Source organism: Equus przewalskii, chromosome 19 (genome assembly GCF_037783145.1).
Source record: "Equus przewalskii isolate Varuska chromosome 19, EquPr2, whole genome shotgun sequence".
Classification (NCBI taxonomy): Eukaryota; Metazoa; Chordata; class Mammalia; order Perissodactyla; family Equidae; genus Equus; species Equus przewalskii.
In genome coordinates, this window is record NC_091849.1 from 23052237 (window position 1) to 23075304 (window position 23068).

General features: G+C 41.8%; 1 protein-coding gene across 11 annotated transcripts in view; it reads right to left on the reverse strand.

Annotated features, from left to right (window-relative positions):
• RIPOR2 (RHO family interacting cell polarization regulator 2) overlaps positions 1–23068 on the reverse strand; it is a 216588-nt gene that overhangs the window by 36598 nt on the left and 156922 nt on the right. For all 11 annotated transcript variants that reach the window (XM_070584175.1, XM_070584177.1, XM_070584174.1 and 8 more), the window contains 8 exons: positions 19912–20038; positions 18390–18545; positions 17310–17388; positions 15782–15805; positions 14657–14710; positions 11083–11232; positions 7780–7843; positions 507–550 (listed from right to left, as the gene is read on the reverse strand). In XM_070584175.1, the coding sequence (XP_070440276.1) occupies positions 507–550; positions 7780–7843; positions 11083–11232; positions 14657–14710; positions 15782–15805; positions 17310–17388; positions 18390–18545; positions 19912–20038 (698 nt within the window). The remainder of the gene's footprint in view (positions 1–506; positions 551–7779; positions 7844–11082; positions 11233–14656; positions 14711–15781; positions 15806–17309; positions 17389–18389; positions 18546–19911; positions 20039–23068) is intronic.

The window sequence follows — 23068 nt, forward strand, 5'->3', positions numbered from 1 at the left end:
GCAAAATAAAATCAATGATAGCAATAATAACAATAAAGCAAAGGTAGCCCAATGTTGAATTTTGGTGAGTCTAGATGAAGGGTATATAAGAGGTTTGTACCAGTCTCCAAACTTTCTTATTGGATTACACTTTTTTCAAAGTAAAAAAATGTGAAAAAAAAAAAGACAATTTGAGAAGCAAAATATTGGTGTGGGCCCTGTGGATGAGTAGTTAAGTTTGCGCACTCTGCTTGGGCGGCCCAGGGTTTCACTGATTTGGATCCTGGGCACAGACCTAGGACCGCTCATCAAGCCATGTTGAGGGGGTGTCCCACATAGCAGAACCAGAAGGACCCACGACTAGAATATACAACTATGTACTGGGTGGCTTTAGGGAGAAGAAGAAAAGAAGACTGGCAAAAGATGGTAGCTCAGGTGTCGATCTTAAAAAAAAAAGCAAAATATTGACAACTGACACCTCCCCATCAAGTCCTCAATGCCAACACCCACACCAACAAAGTACTTACTTCATACTGATCTCCAGGACAGAGGCGAGCAAAGCCAGCCAGACCTGTAAGCACGAAATTGGGATATGAGGTCAGAATATATTTCGCCCCTTTACAAACCCATAATGGCACATTAATAAAATTCAAGTAAAGTGTCAGACTTTTGTGAAAACTCATGCAGTAATTTGGGGGGACCACTTGTGGGAACAGCTATTGGGAATTCCATCTATGGCTGCTAGAGAGGACATTCCTTGCTGGGGTGGTAAAAGAGATGCTTTCTGGGGCAGAGAAGGCTGTTCAGTGGGGGTCAGAGCTCAATGTACCTTTGGCCAATTTAAGGCCCAAGCAGATTCCAGGATCAGGGAATTAGGGCCAGAAAGATATATTCATTTATTTACCCAACACATTCCCACGAAAATAAAGTACTCTCTTGTTTTTCTTTCTGTCCCAAGATTTGTGATTTCTGATGAGTGGCTCCCATTTGGTTAAGAGTTCATGTCCTTATTCCCCTTGCCTCTCCCCGGTTCACTATTCCCATTTTTCTTATCCTTTTTATCCAGCATGATACTACCATCTACTGCGTTATGAAATCACTGAAGATGGATTCTCATCTACACAAAACTAGGGATTAAGAAAACAAAATGAAACCAAATAATCAAATAACAACCCATATCCCCAAAATGAAGATGGGGCTTCTGTGCTACTGTGCCATCTGGGAGGTCCTTTGTAACTGGACCTGCTCATTTTGAGTTCCAGTATGACATCTGGTGCAGCAGCAAAACCAAATCTTGTCAGACTAGATGGCCACTGTCTTGGGACGTCTCGAACCCTGATTTGATCAATCTTTTTCTTTCTTTCTTTACATATTTATTGAGAGGTCTCTGTGGGTGTGGATCTATGCTTTGAGGTAACAATCTGGAAATTAAGGCAGACTTCACAGATATCTATAATACAGAACCAAGAAGGGGTAAAGCCCACAGGAATGAAACAGACCAGGACCTGAAGGCAGTAAGATGGAACTAAACCTGAGCTTGATTTCTGTTTTATATACCAGCTAGCCTCCTCTACATGATTTACTTAACTCCAGTTCTTCACCTTTAAAATAGGGATAACAATGTCTACCTCACAGAATTGTTTGTAATCTGGCATACAGTGGGTGCTTAATAAGTGGTAATGATTATATATCCAGGAGAGCAATGATACTATTTATTGAGCACTTGCCACATAGGGGTCATTTACAAGCTGTAATCTATGTGAAAAGATACAGCAGATTGACACACATGAAAGAGAATAGCAATGGAGAGACAGTAAGAGATCTTTGCTTTTATCTGTATTTTGACATTTTATAAGAACGTGTTACTTACATAATTAAAACAAAGACTCTATCTCATTTAACGTAGCATAATTTCACAGAAGCAGGTAGCATTTGAATAGTAGAATTTGACTTCAGTAAAAGGAGGGCATGGGGGAGAAGACAACTTTCAGGCAGAGTGAGTGACATGTATTCATTCAACAATATTTCCTGAATGCCTACTGTGCGTCAAGCATGAATAAAGCTGTGGGGAGGAGGGCATGCAAGTCATACAGGCACAGTGAATACAGGGGACTAAGCTGGTTAACTTAGAGGTTTATCAGTAATCCTGGCTCTACTTTAATCAGTTGTTTCCGGCTTTAATCCCTGTTTCCATGCCAGTCACAAAGCAAAGTCCTCCACCCTAATAGGGACTAGAAGGCAAAGTTTTAATCAAGAATGAAACAAATTTAATAAGAATGGGCAAAACCTTTTAGCACTTTTTCATTTTCTGGTGAAAAGAACCAATACAATTTTATGATAAAAATTTCCAGTTAAGAATTCAGTACAGGGCCGGCTTGGTGGTGCAGCAGTTAAGTGTGCACATTCCACTTTGGTGGCCCAGGGTTCACTGGTTCGGATCTGGGTGTGGGCCTGGCAGCACTTGGCAAGCCATGCTGTGGTAGGCGTCTCACATATAAAAAAAGTAGAGGAAGATGGGCATGGATGTTAGCTCAGGGCCAGTCTTCCTCAGCAAAAAAGAGGAGGATTGGCGGCAGATGTTAGCTCAGGGCTAATCTTCCTAAAAAAAAAAAAAAACCCCATTTCCCAATATTTAAAAAAATGAGAAGGTACCACTTTAAAAAGTTAAAACAAAGATTCGAGAAGAACAATCTGTCTCTTTCACACAGGTTACCTGAGAGGAAATAATTTTGATTAGCTGTATAGAAACAGCCCTGTGGTTTTTAGATTACTTCACGTACACAAACATCCATATGACAAACTGACTCCTTGGTTGCTCAGCCTCCTCAAGGTGCCATTTACAACCTTTGAGCTCTTAGTTATTTTTCTATTAGTTTTCTATTAGTTTATATTTTACTCATGGATAATGGAGATGGTACCATACAATGCGTTTTGCCTTCTCTGAGTAGCCCTATTACGTTGTGAGACTGTTGAACAAATGATTCCGCTCTCCACCTGTCCGATGCACGTTTCCGGGGGTTAAGATGATAGAGGAGGTCCGGGGATGCTTAAAAAAGCACCTGCTGTTACCACTGTCTGTCAGTAGATGGCAGCAACTCACCAGTAAGTCACGCCTCCCCCACCCACGGAGCCTGTCCATTTAGGACCAGTTTTCACTAACAATTAGAACATAACAAGCCACTTAAAAAGATTTACTGAAGTAAGAGCGGAATTAAAGAAGCCAATTTGCACTAATAACGTTCTGGAGGATTTAGTCTTTTTTTTTTAATACTTCTGAAAGAAAGCACAATTGACTGGTTTTTATAAATCACAATTGGCTAGACATGACAATTCTAATAAAATTGAAAGTACTCTTTAAAACCTCTGCAAATTAGTTCAGGATTCATCCATCGCCTGTTTACCTGTGCAATTACAATGAAAGGCTGGTAAAAATCAAACTGTTCTGGATTTGGGGCCAGATAAAGGAGAGTAAAGGGAAAAATCCTTTGAAGCTTTTTTTCCTTTCAAAATCATCACTAATTTTGTATCTGAAGAACATATCTTAGTGGGAGAAAGGCACTTGGTAGTGATGTTTCTGAGCTTCTCAACCCATGTGATTAAAGCAAAATTCCTTGGAATTGCTTGCAGTGGCGTCACTGTGATACCCTGATTATAAAAATAATATAGCAAATGGCAACAGGCAGGCAAAAACAGGCCTGGTGCAATGCTTCTTAAAGCTCTATCTGCTTGGGTAAGCTACTCATGGTACTGGTCGCAGAACTGAAACTAACAGTGGGGCAATTAGAGTTCCAGCCTAATCTCTTTTAAACCCGGCCAGGTTTCTTTCAGCCTCTGGTCTGCAGACCAGTTTCACAGTTGGGGGAACCTTAATGTTTCCTCAGCAGTTTAGTGATTACTGTTGCACTGTCTAGAAAGCTTTCATTATGGCCACTTAAAAAAACCATCCTGGGGACGGGTGAGGGGAGGTGGTGGGCGTCAGGGACTTCGATTTCTATGGTGCTTCTCCTGGTACCTTTTGGACATTTTAACAGTAAACACATAACTACTGATAAAACAGCTCTTCCAAGCCTGTCTGCAAGGCCCAGATGCTACAGTATGCAGCCGCCCACTCTTTTCTTCCTTTGCTCAGGGGCCATTCTACCAGAATAACGCTCCCCACTTTTTCTAGTTCCAAGATGATCTTCCTTTCGAAGGGTCACAGTTTCTACTCCAAGGAAAGCAGCCTACGCAGCCTAGCAGCCGACCAGCCAGGAGCTCCCATTACAGGCCTGGCTGATGCATGGACCAGGCATAAACAGTGCAGATTTAGTAGCTCACTGGTAGTTCTTCCCTCTCCAGAGGGCTGCCCTGCCCTGAAGGCTGCAGGCACCAGCACAGACTTTTGGATCCCCACAGTGCTTGGAACTTACTCTGAATTAAGACATAATTGGGAGACGAACCAGTTTCCCTAAGAGATCGCATCCTTTAACCTCCATCCTGGTTGTCACTCATAGGTCTTGTGCTCCCTCCTTAGCCTGGCATTTGAGGCTCCTCAAAATCTGGCCCCAGCTAATTCTCCACACTCCTCTCCCAACGGACACTTCAGCCCCACCAGACCATCTGTCATTTTCGAACATGCCCTCTCTGGTGAATGCTATTCGAGTGCTGTTCGTCTGCCCAGAACAGTCCCTCTCATTCTAATTCAAAGCTTACTTCAGGGAGCCTTCCTCCTCCCTGCTCCCCTCCATACACAGGTGAGTGACACACTCCTCCTGCCTCCCCCCAGGCTTCTGAAGCAATCTGGTCACACTGTTGGTCCAGTAGGTCATTGATTCCATTGAATTAGAATGCACTGGCTCATTCATCCATTCTCTCCAGTCGACTGTGTGGAACTCAAGGCCAGAGACTGTTCATCAGGATGCAGCCTAGTGCTTGGCCAACAGCAGGAGCTCGTAAGTGCTTGATCAATTGTCTTTATCAATATACCTCCCTGGCAGCTCCCCCACCAAAAAACGGTTGTTGTCTACGTGTTGGGGGTGGGGCAAAAAGGGAAGTGTGGAAGGGTGTGGCAGGAGGAAGTTGGGTTACCCGGTCTGAGAATATTATGAAATAGTCTGTTTTTATCAATATGTATGTTGGGGTGGTTATTTTTACCAGCGAACAACAGATAAGAAACAGCTAATTGCAAAGCGATAAGATTTCTTGGCAGCATAAGGGAGCTTCCTTTTATCAAGGGAGAGGAAGATTTCTGTGAGAGCGTTCTTGAACAGCTTCACAGATGTAGTTTCTGAGTTTTCGTGTTAGATTAGGAAAACGGAGGTGAGATAAACCTATAATGAAAATGGAGAAGCAGTTTCAGGCCTGAGAGACCCTCTGGGAGAAACCCTGAGTCCGGACAGAAGCTGAGGAAGCTGACCAGGCAGGAAAGAGAAAATATGGAGAGGTGGAGACGCAAGAGGAGAAGCAACAGGAAGGTCTGTCATTTCATCATGATAGCCCATTATAACCCAGTGCTATCATTTAACAGGGTGGCCAGGACCTCCAGCATCATGTTCTCACCACTAGGCCTAAAGCTCTAGATCTGTTGGGTAGGGTGTCCTTTTCTTCCCACACCACTCCCAGGGTGCCTGTGTGCTAGATTGACGAAGACTTTCTCACAGAAGAGACCATTCTTTGAGCAACAGTCTACTCAACTCTGTTAGAACTTTCCTCCTAATATGGGGCCGGGGGTGGGAATACTCTAGGAGCCAAGAGCTCTGGAATTCAGTTTCAGGTCCAACTTACTGTGTGACTTCTGGAACAAGTCACTTAACCCCCATTTCCATTGATAAAATGGGGAAATTATCACCCCACCCAAAATTGATGCATTTGATAATAGTGAGCATCAGAAATAGGGGGAAAATGGTACTCCTCAGTTTAACAGTGAGAAGATGTTGGTGATCTGAATTTCTCTTAGCTGTGAGACTCTACAACTGTGCTAGTCTGCGTGGATGGTGCCTGAGTGTGGGAGAGAGGGAAGTGTTTTCTGCTAAACACTAGTTGAGAGCAGTTGGTTTTCCAGAATCAGGCTGCTGATAGAATCATCCTGAGAGTTAAAAATATCCCCTGACTTGCTGGGATGGGGGCAGGGCCTGAGTGGTTTTGGAACCACTGACTCAAGTGAGGACCCAAAATGAAGAGAATGGACCCAAAAAACGGAAGAAGCACAGATGCTCAACCTCAGTAGTAAAATAAGTGTTGAGATTTAAGCCTGAATAACAAACTGATTCACTGTCCCATCTGCTGAAGAGGAGAACGCAGCCATTTGGGGAGCCGGGGGTCAAGGTAATTTTTATTCCAGGTGTGCTCATTCGGAGCCACTCTCACATGTTGTACACAGTACTTGACAGAAGTATTTCCCTCCTGAGTTAGATGACTCATCAAAAATAAAGCTCTCCTGCTGAGCACTTTGGGGGGCGGCGGGGAAGAAGTCCTCCTTCTTTACTCCCATAATTGCAAAAAGTAGACAAGAGGGCGATTAAATCCCCATTAGCAACCCAGGGACCAAGGTGCCAGGAAACCTCAGAAAAAGAAATGCATAAATATCAGCCTCTTGCTGCTGTCGCCTGGGCCAAAACTCAGAAGAAAAATGGGCTTGCTGTGATGGCTGCTTATGGATGGCCCTGCCTGGCCACTGAGCTATAAATTTGACAACACCTGGGGGGTGCTCCATTTTCTAAAACTAGAGTCTCTTTTTGTTCTGAAAATGCTGTGGTATAAATCAATAATGTTTCTAGATGGGAACTTTCTCGAGTAAACACCGGAAAGGCACTGGGAAAAGAGAGGAAAATGCATAGTCCTCTGAGGGTTTAACGCTAAAAAAAAAAACTTGCCAGGTAGTTTGCAGGAAACATGGAGGGGAAAGGAACAATTTAAATAACATCAGGAAGAAGCCACCAGACAAGTCTAGAATGTGGAACATTCTAGACGACAGTGGTTTCTATGACAAGTCAATAGTAGGAAAAAAACAGGAAGATGTCTGTTTTAGATGAAAAGAAACCTAAAAGAGATACCTAATGACCAATTATAATGCAATTTGATAATGGAATGGACAAATAACAAACACTTACGATTTTATTAGATGTAGTAATGCTTGGCATTGTGGTTATGTAAGATATCCTATATTTTTTTTTTTTTGAGGAAGACTAGCTCTGAGCTAACTACTGCCAGTCCTCCTCTTTTTTGCTGAGGAAGCCTGGCCCTGAGCTAACATCCGTGCCCATCTTCCTCTACTTTATACATGGGAGGGCTACTACAGCATGGTGTGCCAAGCAGTGCCATGTCCGCACCTGGGATCCGAACCGGCGAACCCCGGGCCGCCGAGAAGCGGAACATGCGAACTTAACCGCTGCACCACCGGGCCGGCCCCAAGATAGCCTTTTCTTTAAGAGATATATATTGAAATATGCAGGGGTAGACTCACATGTCTGGGCTTTATTTCATCAAAGGACTTCTATTTCATTAAAGGAAAAACAAAGAAAACAGATGAGGCAAATATGGTGAAATCTTGCTAATTATTAAAACTAGGTGATGGGTTTATGGGGGTTCATTGTAATATTCTCTCCACTTTTGGGTATGTTTGAGATTCTGTCATAGTAAATATTTAAGTGTATAGGCAAGTCTCAGAAGGTTCTGAAGCATCAATAAATTAACCTAAGTGGGCAGGGTTGAGAATGGGAGGCACAGTGTCTTTGCAAGGAAAATAAAAACAGTGTGTGCTCCCAAACTTGAAGGAGCTCTGCAGAGATGGCTCCTTGTGTCTCTGAACAGGGAAAAGAATACCTTTCATCTTGATGGAGAATTCCCCCAGGAGACTCTCCAGCTCCGCTTCAATGGTGCACATATTCTGTGAAAAGTCCAGGAGACGGGCGTTAGAGCGAGGCTTCTGTCACAGCACAGCTCAAAACACAGGATGTTCTAGTAGCTGCGGACAACCAGTGCTTGAACAAGAGGCATTTCCCTGTTTGCAGTGAGTCACAGAGTGCGGCCGATGGAGCCTTCTTGACCAAAGGTTTAACCTAAGTCTAAGCAAGCCTTCTAGAGGACGGGAAATTTAGAGCACAGAAGAACAAGCTATCGTGAACACTCAGATGAATCCTGGATCTGGAATATTCTATACGAACTGGCCTGGATTCTACAAAAACATCTAGAAAAAAAATCTAGAGTAAAGAGACATAACAACCAAATGCAATGTGTTAACTTTGCTTACATCCTGATTTGAAAGTAAATAAAACAGTGATCAAAGACATTACTGGGCCAAATAGGGGAAATTTGAAAATGCACAAGATATTAGATAATTCTGTAGGATGATTGTTAATTTTCCTAGTTGTGATAATGGTATGTGGTCATGCAGGGGATACATGTTTTACATAGGGGACCATGAAGGAACCCGTGCTAAAATAGTCATGGGGCAGAATGTCATGATGTCTACCACTTACTGTCAAATGACTCAGCAAAGACAGAAAAAGAAAAAGAAAAAATTGAGCATATGCAAGAGAAGGAAAGTAAATATGGCAAAATGTTACCAACTGGTAAATCTAGGCAAAGGTATATGGTGTTCATTATACTAGTCTTGACCTTTCTGTTTGAAACCTTTCTTAACAAAAATTTGAGGCAAAAAGAGTGCAGGATGCAGTTGACGCCACCTCTGCTATACTGAGCAGCAGTCCTCATCCCAGCACCCCAGGCCGCATCTGCAGGCTTCTCTCTGGGTAGTCAGCCTCCATCAAGGCTAGGGGCTTGGGGTGGCCACTCCTACTAACACAGGGCCAGCTCAGGGAGCAGCGACAGGGACTGCTTCCGTTTGAATTTTGTTTGCTGAGGACTTCAAGATTGATTTGTAAGGTTAGAGGTTCTGATCTTATTTGTTCCTTTGATCTCCAAAGATCACTCTCCTGAACTCGTGCATTGATAGGGTGCAAAGAGAATGGCATTGCTTCTCCCCTTGTAAGCTCTTAGTGCTTCAAAAAGCTTAGCAAAGCTGGGGAAATCTTCCTGAAGTTAGATCTCTGTGCAGCTTGAAAGCTTTGAAAACAAGGTCTCAGTATTGTAAATCAATTTTCTTCCTCAGAGCATTGGGCGCCTCTGTGAAGGAACTCATTACAGTTTCCAAAAATATCAATGATATTATCATGCATGTCAGGATTGCTACCAGTGTCTTTGAAAAACTTGGGGGGCAGCTAGTTTAAAGGTTGAGGAACCCATGGTCAGAACTTTCTTCCGTCTGACCCACGCAGCCATGGATGAATTTTGCTGCACCCACAAAAGCATCCGGAGCCATCTTGCCCTAAACGCTTTGTGATAAAATCCTGGCTTTTGTGGTTATGTGAAGATACAAAAGCACCTCATGTCAAGTGAGGTATGAGGCTACAGAAGTCCTGGACTTCTTTCATCTCTAAGGCAGCCCTTCCTCTCGCTGAAATTGCACTCCACCTCTTTGAGTTTGTGAGCAAAGTCTGATGCCATGTCTTGGCACTTGACCAAGGTGGGTATTTCTGAAACAACCTGTAAATGTTCTAGGACAGGCAGCTTCTACAGGCTGCCGTACAGGTAACTGCTTGTGTGCTCTGAACAGCCTCTGTAATTGGCATCTGTCCTTTGGATTTCAGAGACATGTAGAAATGAGGTCCCATGAACTAGGGCTGATTCTAGAATAGAGATGCTCAACTGCAGATCCATACACTTGGATGGGGGAAAAAAGAAAGTCACACTGTTATTTCCACTAACCTCTAACTGAAATTTAACATGATAACATAAATCATGAATGTAGAAAACAAGCTGCAACATATTACAACACCTGTGACTTTGACACTGATAGAAATCATGGAGATGTCCACGTCACATCGTTTGTTGCAGATACCTTGAAAAATCACTTCTATTTTTCACTACCCTGAAATTTCAGTAAGTTATTAGAGCCATTGCTAGATCTTGTAATTTGGTGTGTTGATAAACTAGCAGCCTAGTCCTATATCACATATTTGATTTTTAAAATATTTTGATAACTGTATTGACAATATTAAAATAACTGTATTTTAATATAATTTGTTTCCTTTGAATGCCTATGTATTTTTAAAAATACATTTAAAAAGCATTGTTCTGGAAGGAGAACCTTAGGTAAGGAAGCCCTGTTTTAGGCCAGGAAAAGAGACAAACTTGGTTCAGACAAGAGGCGATGCTGGAGTGTACATGTGAAGTGATCCTGCCACAAGTCATCCAGGAGGCCCCTGCTGTCCCGGGGCTGAGACAGATGCTCAGCTCAGGGAACTGTCCAGCAGACCCTCATGGGGCCGATGACTTCAGTCATGAAATTTGATCTCTGAACCAAGACTCAGGGGATAGTGAGAAGTGCTGCATTAATAATTCAGTCATTTCATCAAAGACATCGGTATCAGGTGACCCCAGGAGGAGCAAAGACCTCCCTGTGTCATATGCTTAGGCCCTGGAGACAGTCAGAGACCAGGAAAGCACACTTCTGTTCATGGTTCTTTATCTTGTCTCCTTTAAGATAGAAGGGACATTTCGTACAATAAAATTATTGTAGGCAGGAGGGTTAGTGAGACCCAACATCCAAGGTAGCCATTCTAACCAAAACATGTTCAACTTCCAGGGATAAAGCTAGATTAGAGTGTACACTAGAGAGTTTGGAAGTACATTTAAACGACAAAAACCAAGGCATTGTGGCTTACTCATTCATCCACTGAAATTTTCGACAAAGTCATTGTGGAGCACAGAAAGAAATATAAGACTCAGGCAGTGAATTGACTTCACAGTGTCTAAAATCTTGGGGTTTTACAAGGCACCCAGAGATGAGTGCCTTAGAGGTGACGCTCAGGGACTAAGAATAACACAGACTCTGGAGTCCAATGAAAGCTCTAACCAAAGTACAACCAACAAAACCACTCGAGAGTCATTTTAAACAATTCCGCTGACAGCCTCAAAACAAACGCAAGGGTAGGCAAACAGTAAATCCTATATCTCCGAAGAGTGGAATGACGTTGCGTGTTGCCATCCCCCTTGTTCTTGGCAGTTACCAACAATTCAGATGAGGCCAGCTGGAGTCCAGCAGCTGAGCAGGTTAGCACATACCTCTGTGTACTCTTTGTAGCTCCGATTGATCTCTGACAGACTCTCTCGGGCAGCTTTGCTGGCGGGAGAAGTTGCGAAGGCTTGCTTCATTTTGCTGGCCCCATCTTGGAGGCGTCTTTGGATACAATAAGCTTCATAGAGTTCATCTACCTGCCAGAATCGAAAGAAGGAACACAAGGGATGTAAATATAGATCACACTTGAAAGAAGTCACATAGGCCACTATTAAGTGCTTACTTTATATTCTGACCCCAAAAGGAGAATCTTGTAGAAGTGTCATCCTTTTAGACGGTGAGCAATCATATTTGTTTTAGCCACTATGATCCATTTTCTATTTCAAAACATTTTGGTCTGAGCCTTCTTTTCAAATTACACAAAATGAAAATGAACTTAACCTTGGTGGAAGGCGGGAGACAAGTACTGGACCATGAAGCCAGGAGACTTCTATATACGGGACGAACACTGAAAGAGTTTATACGGTTTCACACCAAGGTGAAAACTTTGGAGTATACCAGGCTATTATCACTTTATTTTAAGAGATATTGTCACAAGGTGATATTCACACTTCCAGATTTAGAATGTTTTAAAAGAAGAACTTGAGGCTATATATTGAAAATGATTTTTGTAAAGTCTCGGTTCAACAATAAAGAGAAAATGAAGTCATTAAGTTATTCTTAAAATTAGAGTGAAGCACAATACTCAAAACTGAAACCGAACCCTTAAGAACAGTGAAATTTTCGTAGGTAAATTAGACCACGATTAAAGAAATAAACAGAAGCACTGGAAATGAATGTTTTCTCAGCTACACCTCTACACAATAATATACCCTCTGCAAATGACTTATTGATCGTACTCATTATATAAGCCTGATAATCATTTAATGCTTCCAAGGTGGTGATTCTCAATCAACCCAAGGCTATTTTGACACCCAGGGGACATCTGGAGATATTTTTCAGTGTCATAGCTGGGAGATGTTACTGGCATCTAGTAGACAGAGGCCAGGGATGCCACTAAACATCCTTTAAAGGAGAGGACAGCCCCCTACAATAAAGAATTATCCCCAAATATCAATAGTGCCTAGGCTGAGAAAACCTATTCTAAAGTTACCCCTGATGATAGTTTATCTCTGTAGTCTTGTGCTGTCTTCAATTATCAACATACTAACCACAGTTGACTACAGGAATTCTAAGGCAGATAAAAAGGACACATCACCAGACATTAGCAGACGCAAATGATACCTATTACTTCTAGGAGGCAATTAGCTACCCAGGACTACTTGAATTTTTCATTTCAGGACAAACTTTGTTCCCTCAAAAAGGAGGCTTAAGCTATAGACCCAGAAGGTGGTGGAGATGAACATAATGGATTTCAGAGCTGAAGATTCTCCCTTTTGTTCTGAAGGCAAACTTCTGGCTGCTCACCAAAAGGCATTACTACTACCTGTTAGAGCAAGATAATTTTCCATAGTTGCTTTCCTTATAAAGATGTCGGCCACACTTAGCTTATAATATGAACACTGAGAGACTGAAAGTGATTCTTTTGGTTAAAGGACTCTTTGTTGCTGTTTAGTTCAACAATTCACTCCACTTTGCTGTGAGGAATTGCCAGATCTGGAAAGAAAAGTCTTTTGTGTTTGAGGTCAATGGTTTTGTCTCTGATCGAGAGGGAGGTGTAAGACTCAAAGAACGGTAGAACTGCTCATAAAATCTTTTGGTTGGTGATTGGCATAGAGGATGGTTTCCAGACTCTAAAACTAAGCTAAGACTCACCTGGTGAGTTGGTTAAAATGCTGATGCCCAGGCCCCACTCTGAGATGCTGACTCAGTGGGTTTGGGCTGGGCCAGGAACCTGAAATTTTAAATAAACAGTGCAGATTGTTCTGATGTGGGAGGTCCCCACAAAACTTTTAGAAACACAAGAGCTGATACTGCTTCCAGTGCAGGCCAGGGTGTTTCACCCATGTGGTCTCCTGGGAGACTAACTTCAACCCTTTTCTCCACTACTGGGCATGCCAAAGTCTCTGAGATTATAATCTTCTCAGTAAGGAAATGGCTCGCTGGATGACTGGTATAACCCAAAAGACTTAGTCTATTACTTTGCCTTCAATGAAAAGCTTATTCTTTGTTTTCATTTAAATATCAACCTATCCTCCTAGTGAGATGGAGTTAAACTTTAGGACCAAAGATAACTGTGTATTTATCTGAGCAGAAACGGGCCCATCTATAGGCAAGCATTGGTCTTACCTATAATCACAGTGACTCTCATCAAATAAATCATTGAATGAATTGAATCTCATTATTGATTCATCAATTAAATATAATTTGTTAGACATCCTGGTATAAGGTGCTGCAAACAGAATACAACCAACCTTTAATAACCACCAGGATTGTTGTCTCTAACAATGATGGATATAAGATGGATAAATACACTCCTACGTAATACTGATTTTGTTTTCTTGCTGTTTTTCAGACTAAACAGAGTAATTTGTCAAAGCTTGCCTGCCACATTAACACCTTCTAATGGATGTCATTGCTTTATTTATTGAGCTTAGCTGAAATAGGAGCAATTTTAGATTTGTCCAGGTAATAAATATCTTTCAAAGTGGGAACATACAAAGACAGTAGCATATACACAGGTTTACATACATATAAATCACCATAGAATTTTAAACTGGAAGGATCCTTAGGAGCATCTACGATGACTATGTGCACATCCTCGGCCCCATTTCACAGAGTGGAAAGCCAAGGTCCCTATAGATGATATAGCCCAGTGAGTACATGGCAGAGCTGGGACTAGAACCTTCTGACTTCTAGTAGAGAGATCTGCTAAAACCTCCAGTCTCTCCACTTGGAAGAGAGGCTGATGAGTATGGACTGGAACAGGAATTGCTAATGGTGTGATTTAGCTGCCCCCAAAGAGAAATTTTTTCCAAGTTGCCCCAGTATCTCCTGATAGTGTCCAGAACGAGGGGTTGATAGTCCCACTCCACACTAGGCTGGTTGGACCATCAGTGAACTACTTATATAGTTCAGGGCTGGATGTCTGGGACCCTGACAAACTGGTGCATGTCTAGGGAGACAAAAAGGATGAAAAGGCACCTGGAAACCATGCCACACGGGAAGGAGTAGAAGGAACTGAGAGGTTGAGAAAGATTTAGGGAGGTACACGACAGCTGTCTTTAAAGGCCTTTGGGAAGAAGTTTATGGGGTACCAGGTTGTATGTGGGACCAGAGTGTAAAGTTAGGCAAGCATGAAGTTTTTTGTAGGGTCAGTTTGGTTCAATCTTATTTCCAACCAGACTACAGTGAGATGTTCGCCCTCTACCAGGCACTGTGCACACAACACAGGAAGAACTGAATGACCGTTTGTTGAACTGAAGTGGAGTCAAAACTGTGCTGGATGATTTGGCTTCCCACTCTTCCTTTTGCTCCATCTCTACTGACTTAATTGCTAATCAGTTTAGGAGTCAAGCAGACAGGAAATTCCCCATGGACTATGCTATGCTCAGGCCAAAAGTGGATCATCAGTAACTGAGAACCAAAAAACAGACACAAAGACAGCAGAACCTCGATTACCTTACTAATGTGGAACTCCAGGCGCCTCATGTATCTTTCAATCGTTTTAATTTGCTGGAATTAAAAGAAGAAGTTTGAAACAGTATAGCCATTTACAATTTAATTAATGTGGACTTGCGAGGATATCTTTAGTATCTCATGCTCAAAAGTACCAGAAAATGCTAAATAGCTCCCTTTCCTCCTAGCTTTGTTGATATTTAAGAGATTCTCTACTATCAATTTGGAAAGTATTTTTTTAAATATTGAATAAATACTGTGAGAGATGAACTTGAGTTATTGGAATCCTTATGTTTGACACCAAGGGAAGCCAATCAAATGGAATTCACTGGATTTCTGGCAGGACAATATCATCTCAGAGTACACTTACATTCCTTCATAATAACATGTTTTATCAGCTCAAAAATGAACCCCACCCCACACACATTTTAGTGTCTCTGATATTGGGGTGCATTTTACAATTGCTACTGCCTATGCATGCTCAAAGATAATCATAGTTATTTATGTGTCATCTCTTTGAGTTATAAGTATTACTATATGCATTAAATTTAATTACCCTTTAAAATGTTTGCAAACATTATTCTATGATTCAGCACTAAGGTATTCTATATATAGAAAGGCATGGAAAGAGACGGCATCATCTATAATTAAAAAAAAAAAACTACATTAAAATAGGCCTGAAAGAGTTTTGTCATTAAGTATAAAATACAAATTTTAAGTGAAAAGAAGTGTGTCAGAGTTTAATTGGAAACATTTTTTTTTTCTTAGAGGCACATAAAATAATGGTGAGTTTTCCAATCAAGGATGTCTTCAATTTGATGAAATATGATAGTTAATATTAGAACACAGGTAAGGACCTCGAAACACTTGGGAATTCTTCAATTTATCAGCACACCGAGAAACCCTACCACCAGGTGGCATTTTTATGGAAGTGACCTTACACATATTATCGGATTTGTAGATCATAGTTCTTAACTCATCACCATCATTAGAGAAGAGTATGAATTTTTCCAGGATTAGAAAAATCAGTTCTCTAGGATCTTATTATACCTAAGAGATCACTGGCTTCTCCTTAAGGATTGAGGGTTTTATTTTTCAGTAACACCCCGACACAGAGCGATAACTTACCTTGTCTAGGTCATACAGCACACCCTAAAATAAAAAAAGGAGCATCTGGATTAAAACATATCTTCCTCAAAATTGTTGCTGATATTAATAAAGGGCTTTAATCTGCATTTCTGCATTGTCAGTGAAATAATGATCAACCCCGTAAAGTTCGGCTGGATTTTTTGACATTTGCTTTGAAAGAGTAAAACTCCGGGTTATTTTAAACACCAGTAAGAGTCCTTTGAAGAGTCAATATTTATTCATACTCAGTGTCTCCAGAATTGGACCCGGTCCTCTCTGCTTCTTGGGAGTTTTAAAGTTCTCACTTTGAGCTCTTCTCTCTTACATATCGAGGGGCACAGAAATGCATGTTCCCTCTAATTTTTTTCAAAATAAATGTTAACATAAAATGTACCAGTGATATATGTGTTAAAAAAAATACTTGCTTTCCTGTTTAAACACATAAAATTGGTATTTAAGAAGAGTCCTTGAGGGGGGTGATATGCTTTTGACAAATTGTTTTTAAAGCAAGTTCATTTCCTGTGTGCTCACAATATCACAGTAGAATCCGTACTCTGCCCCACATCCCCCATCAGGAGGGCTTTTATGGAACACAGGTCCTGGCGGAAGCCCCTGCGCTGATTCATTATTGTTCTCTAAGCAGGACCGTTTCTTGCCATTGAGGACAGTCAAGGGCACTCAAAAGCTCTGAAGGCCGTTCCACAAAGAAGCCACACAGATGGGGGTGAGTTATGCCCCAACGTCATTAGAATATAAAACCTTTTACTTCTGTAAAGCCTTTAACCTCTAAGCCTTTCAAAAGGACAACAATATACATTATAGCTCATCTCCAAAAAAAGAAAAAGATAACAGCTGTTAATGTATAGCTGTACCTCCTGGGTATATATAGGCTTTTGGGGGCTTTCTGATGCCTTGAAACATTAAGGCATAATTTCATTAGAACTGAACAAAATAATTTACAATAGTTGTATACATTAGAAACACCTCTTCAACCAGACAAGTCCTCCCAAATTCATTAGAATAGAGGAAATTTGCAAGCATCTTGAAAAATACAATGTGCAATTGAACTGGCTCAAGGACCCCAAGGACCCCTCCAACTTCTCCCAACAGTTACCTCTTAGCCTTCTTTCCCTCCCTGACATCACTGACCTATTACATTTTTAAAAACTGGAGATAAAGCAAAGGTTCCGGGTTCCAAAATCTGCACTAATAACATGCTAGGAAAACTCCAACTTTTCATTTCTCTATATTATCTGGATGGAGGGGTAGAGGGAGTTTTTCTCTTTTTAAGTTTTTTTCCTGATTATAAAGTTTATTTGCAAAAACATGCTTGGAAAATATTGAAAAGTATTAAGAATAAAGCATTAAGTGGAAATTTAACCTCCTTCTAAAATACGCATCAGGAAGTAGATAGTTCTTAAAGGTTCTTCCTCGTCCCCATTCCCCTCCAGTAAAAGAAGATACTTAGCTAAAACAAGAAAAAAAAAAGAACACTGTGTTAATATCCTAATGACTGGATGGTACCTACCAGGCGAGAGTTTCTTTTCATATCTTTTAACTGAGCTGTCAACTTGTCCAGCTCTGTCTGGTGAACCTCCAGATATTCACTGCAAAGAGAAGATCAGACACAATCGTGAACTCTGTGACTGTCAAGTGGAACCTGGCGCTGCTGCTGACCTGTCCTTCTGAAGGGGGATGCAGAAGCTGAACCTTGCTCTGTAGAGGGCAGAGCTGGCAGGGAAGAAGGTCTGTATTTTCCCAGTCTCTCAACATTTTGAAAACTCTAGCAGTTGCACATGATACTATCCAGATGGCCAAGAAGGAGAAGCCCTGTGAGGCTGAAAGTCCAGAGAAGGAAAACCAATGGGGAGGGAAGGGGCAAGACAACGATGGAGGCAGTCCCGCATCTGGGCTCACAGAATTCTATCTAGTTCACTACAATACCAACTGTAGGTGACTCACCACACACCAGGAAAGTTTTATTATTATTATTATTTTTTTTGAGGACGATTAGCCCTGAGCTAACATCTGCCGCCAATCCTCTTTTTTTTGCTGAGGAAGACTGGCCCTGGGTGAACATCCATGCCCATCTTCCCCTACTTTATATGTGGGATGCCTGCCCCAGCATGGCTTGACAAGCGATGCGTAGGTCCGCACCCGGGATCTGAACCAGTGAACCAGGCAGCCAAAGCAGAACGTGCAAACTAAACCGCTGTGCCACTGGGCTGGCCCCCAGGGAAGTCTTATTTTGAGCAAACAATCCCTATAATCTACTCAGGAAGGTTTCAGAATCCTTCAGCAATCTGTAAAATGGATACGCCTGTCCACCATTGTTTAAGAGAAATCCTATCCTATATTGAATATAAACACATTACTCTTTCAGGTCCCCCTCAATGTTATGGATATGATGTGGAAACCCAATATATTTCCCATCTTTGGGACTCATTGAAGGCTTCCTCAATGACGGTGCAAGAATAAAATATATCTACTACAGAAATAGACATTTTAAAATTATGCCATACGACTAGCTTTTCTCTGACCCCTCCATCCCCTCCAGCATTTTTGAAAGGAAAAAGGTTTCAGTGCATTATTAGTTTGGTGTTCTTACTCAAGTCCGTTTTTCAAGGCCCTGTAGACCTCTTCCATCCTTTTAGGTTGAGGCTCTTTGGGAGGGTTGTTATTTTTGTGTCCTAAATTGTGCATTTTCTTCAGTTTGGCCTGAGGCTTCTTGAGAGCAGAGGAATTTTCAATGAAGGAGTTACATCTATGGAAAGAGAAAAGAAAACAACAAATTGTGAGTTTTGGGCATCCAAAAGGATTTGACCAAAGAAATGCCTTTTTGATCATCTTGTGCTTGCATTAGTGTCTTTTGGGGGGAGGTAACGTTCCCTGATATATTAATAGATCTGAGCCACCCTACATTTAATTTCTTGGTATTAGATTTAACTGCTGAAATCTGGAAGCTTTGCTGGGCAGTGGCTACCCAGAGTCAAAGCCTGGCTTCAGGTAACGTTAGTCTGTGAGTGAAAACGTATCATGCCATTGAAACTTCATAGGAAATCAAGGAGAAACACTTCCAGCAGAAATAATGAACAGGCAGAAGGGTATAATCCAACCAAAAAAAAAAGGCGCACTATGGAACATAAGGTACAAGTGTCTATTAAATTAGACTAGGATGTGAATGAATACTTTTTCGATAAAGGGCTAAAAGCATGACAAATGGCTTTCTATATAGCATTAAAGTAAAGAAAAGCACACATAGGTGGACTAACAGCTTTTTTATAAGCTTTCCTTTTATGGAATAAATTATGTTTGGATATAACATAAAGTTCAACATCTCTCTTAGCAGTAGGGAGGCAGCCCGCAGTGATAAGATGGATACCTGGTAACTTAAATCCAAACTACTGATCTGATTAGGAGACCAAAAGGCCAGACCACTCACTGACCCAGCTGTCAACGGGAAAGCCACGACCTCCACGTCTGGCAGGTGCCAGTTGTGCCTCCCAGGTTAGTTATTAGCTATTTTCCACTGCCATCACTGTGTGTAACAAGGGGGACAATACAGGGCAAAGCACATAAAGGCCTCTCGGAATATAAGTCCTTTATTGTGTGAAAAAAAGCGAAGACACACTTGATTCCATGTTACCTACTTCACTACCTGTGTTTTCTTTCTTGAGTTCCCTAAGTCCTATTTTAGATAAGAGGAAATTCCAGGAAAACTAGAAGACTAACTCTCTTAAGCTGGTATCTGAATGACATCTGCTCCCCAGACTCAATTTGAAGAAGCAGTCTTTATCCACTGCATAGCTTCATACCAAACATAGTCTCCAAAATCTGGCTGCAATGGAAAATGTGCTTCAAAAAGGGGCGTGGTGGGGGTAGGGAGAGCTAGACACATATATTGCTAGCTTATTCTAAATCTTCAGCCAACCTCTTTGCAGGAGGAATTCTAAATGATAGAAAAACTACAGCACTTAGTTTTTGGTACATGACATCTTTTTCCTGAAATCGGTTAAAGTAACACCTATGTGTGTGTTTTGACAAGGTGGCATGCCCACAGACCCTCTTGAGAGCATTGAAGACTGTGTCCTTTTGAAGCTGCATCCCAGGAGAGAACCACACACACTTGCCTGGATCGTCTCTCCTGCAGACCGCTGAACCCCGCGAAGGATTGGCTCCTAATGATCCCATTGGGCCCTCCGGGTGAGAACGACTGGGATCCTACCAACATGATTTCTGGGATTCTGGCTGGTAGTCCTGTAGGACAGTGGAAAGATTATGGCAAATTAGAGGCAAGCTCAGACAGAAAACACACTAAGTTCGTCCATAACGACAGAAGGTGTGACACGAGGTGAGGTGAGTCACGAGACTGTTACACGCTTGTAAGGCTTCTTTCCTACATATGTTTTTTAAGCCAAAGGGTTCGGCTCTCAGGGGAAGAAAAAAAGATACCCACCTACTGAGACATAAATCAATATAAATTACACACAATTATCACTCACCTTACATTGCCTTGAAGGATTCTTTTTTGTTTTTTAAACAAGGTTTAACCATATCTTCAAAAACACGAGAACTTTGGAACATTTCCCTCCACTCAACAAGAGCAAAAACACATAAATAGGCTAAGTCAGTTTCAGACAGGTTGTCCCTCCCATTCAAAACACAGTCAGATCTTGGGGTAGAATTCTACACTTAGGAGTCATAAGGCTAAAAACATTAGGTTTCTTTAGAGATGAACTTACTTAAACTCGTTCTCCCTTTTTCTAAAGTATATTTTGAAAGATCGGATCGGGCCACTATTGTGACAGTGCAAAATGAGAAGAGTAAAGAGAGTGCTCACAAAAGTAGTGATAATCTGGGTTATGATAAGAACACGAAAGAAGAGGGAAGGCAGGTGAGAGCAGAAACACGCACGCCATTTCGGTCGCTCGCTCTGCTTTTGTAAAGACTCGCCACGAGTCACCAAGAGGCACGACCCAAACACAACTTCAGCTGGACAGAAGCCCAAGGTCAGTTCCCCCAAAGGACTGCCCTAGAACTAACTGTTGGTAATTCTCCTCCCTTCGGATCAGGAAGAGTTGAAGCACCTACCATTGTCTGAGCAGGCATCCTCAGTCCAGAGAAGGGACGTGGCTGGCAGGAGAAAGGGGAGGCAGCTACCGTCCCAAAGGAAGACTTCCCAAGCGGGCAGACACCAAATGGGTGTGTTCGAAGAGCCTCAACAATTGCCCTTTAAAGACCCAGCCAGCAAGTAAGAAAAGCTAAAAAAAAGCCCAACAGCAGCAGAAGTCGCTGAGAGTCCACCTAGCTGTAATGCATAGAGCCAACTTCTCTAGGTCCTACGCAAAGCTATGGGAGCAGCTCAGGCAAGGAAGGAGGGTTGAGCGAGTTGCTTCCCTAGAGAGAAGGACAAACGGCCCCCTCCCCCATGCTGCTGCAGGTTTTTAAATTCCTTCCCTTCCCCCTCCCTCTTCAGAAGAAAGCAGCTCCGGGGTTTGTAGGCATTCTTGCAGAGTACAGGTGCTGACTCACCCGCAATAGACAACAGGCCTGCTCTTTGATCCGGGTGGGACGTGAATCCCATCCCAGCTGGGGTGGGAGGGGGAGCTTAAGTTATGGAGCATTCTCTAGAATTTTAAAAGTAATTAAGTGGAAGTATGTGTATGCAGTAAAATTAATATTTAGTGCCTGAATAGCTGGACAAGATGCAGGTGCAAAGAAGGCTCTTTCTGGTTACTTCTCCCCACCCCCAAGGTTCAAAAATAACCATGATTCACTTAAATCCTTAACGAGGTTCTCTGAAGTGCTCTTTTGCTGGTGTGTTGTCTTTGCCACTTACTAAGAAGTTTGTCCACTTTTCATTAAAAACACCGTCTCAGGCTCATAAAGCATGCCTGTGCTATCTTTGTAACACACGCAAACTTGTCATAAATATTAAAAAACACTGCAGTTTATGTTCATTCTGTACTCAGTGATGTTATAACCAAAAACCCACCTGAAAGGCTCAATTTGGCAAATTTTATTAGTATTATATCTCATTTTGTAAATTACTGTTCAATAGGTCTATTGCATCATGGAATTCTTTGATCACAGGAAAACAAACTATTTGAAATAGTTTAACTGTATGATTGTCTTGTACTTCCTAGAAATTATATTTTTAAACCAAAAAGATCTTTTTCTCTTAGCCATTGCATCAGTAGTTTCAACTCCTGACCCCTGGCTCTCACTCCCAGGCTTCTGATTTAATTAATTTGGAGTACGACCTGGGTATCCAGAGTTTGAAAATCACCTCAGGTGATTCTGATGCTGAGCAAAGCAAAGAAATAAAAGGTGACACCAAGTTGGTTGAAATTTTAAAACTTCCATTAAAATAATCTGCTACAATTTTTCAAATCCAACTTGTAAAAAATGCTATTCAGTCTTAAATAAGCCTCTCTCTGCAAGGTTTAAATGTCTCATTAAATGAATTAAACATTAGAGAGTAGAACATATGAACTGGATTGTGAAATAACTCTTTCTTCCCCTTTTCCACTAATAGGTTGGAAAGGTTCTTGAGAACAAAGCAAACGTTGGTCCCAGATTCTAAGATGGCAAAATGCTTTGGGATGAGTAAAATCCTCAGAAGATTTTCACTGTATTTACATGTTGAATGGATGCCCACTAGGAACAGGACGGGGTAAGAGGTTTTATTAACGTTCTGTTTTGCCTTTCTGGTCTTAGAAATGATCATTATCTATCAGGAAAGAATTTGGCCGGGAGCTGGTTTAGGCTGAGATCTCTGTCCTTGTCAATTCCCCTAAAGGCTGACACTGCCTAAGGAGAGTCATAAAACACGGTGTTTGCCCTGACAGCAAGTGAGGCTCTTGGAGAAAAGAAGGAGGAGGTTGGGATGGGGGAGCAGGAGGTATTAGGGACAAGAGTATACAAAACACCTGCCGCGCCCACACCCCTAACGGAAGTAGGGGGTTTAGTTCTTTGCTATTAGTCTTCCAGCTTCCTCAGCCCTTCCCTGGTTTCTAGTTGCCCTCAACTCTCTAACCTCCTTTGGACGGTCCCACTCCCACCTCTTGTTGCCCTAAATCGTCAGGCTGCTCCATGGCTTCCTAGAAGTCTTATAGGCCGCTCTCTTCCCAGCTTCCAGCAAAACTACCCCTAAAGCTACACTACACTACTCATTGTTAGGCTTTAAGGACTTAAAACCTGTCACCCACCCCCCCAGAGTGATTTGCATTTTAATAGCAGATGCTTCTTTAGACCAAAAGCCTTCACCTACAAAACGACTACAGT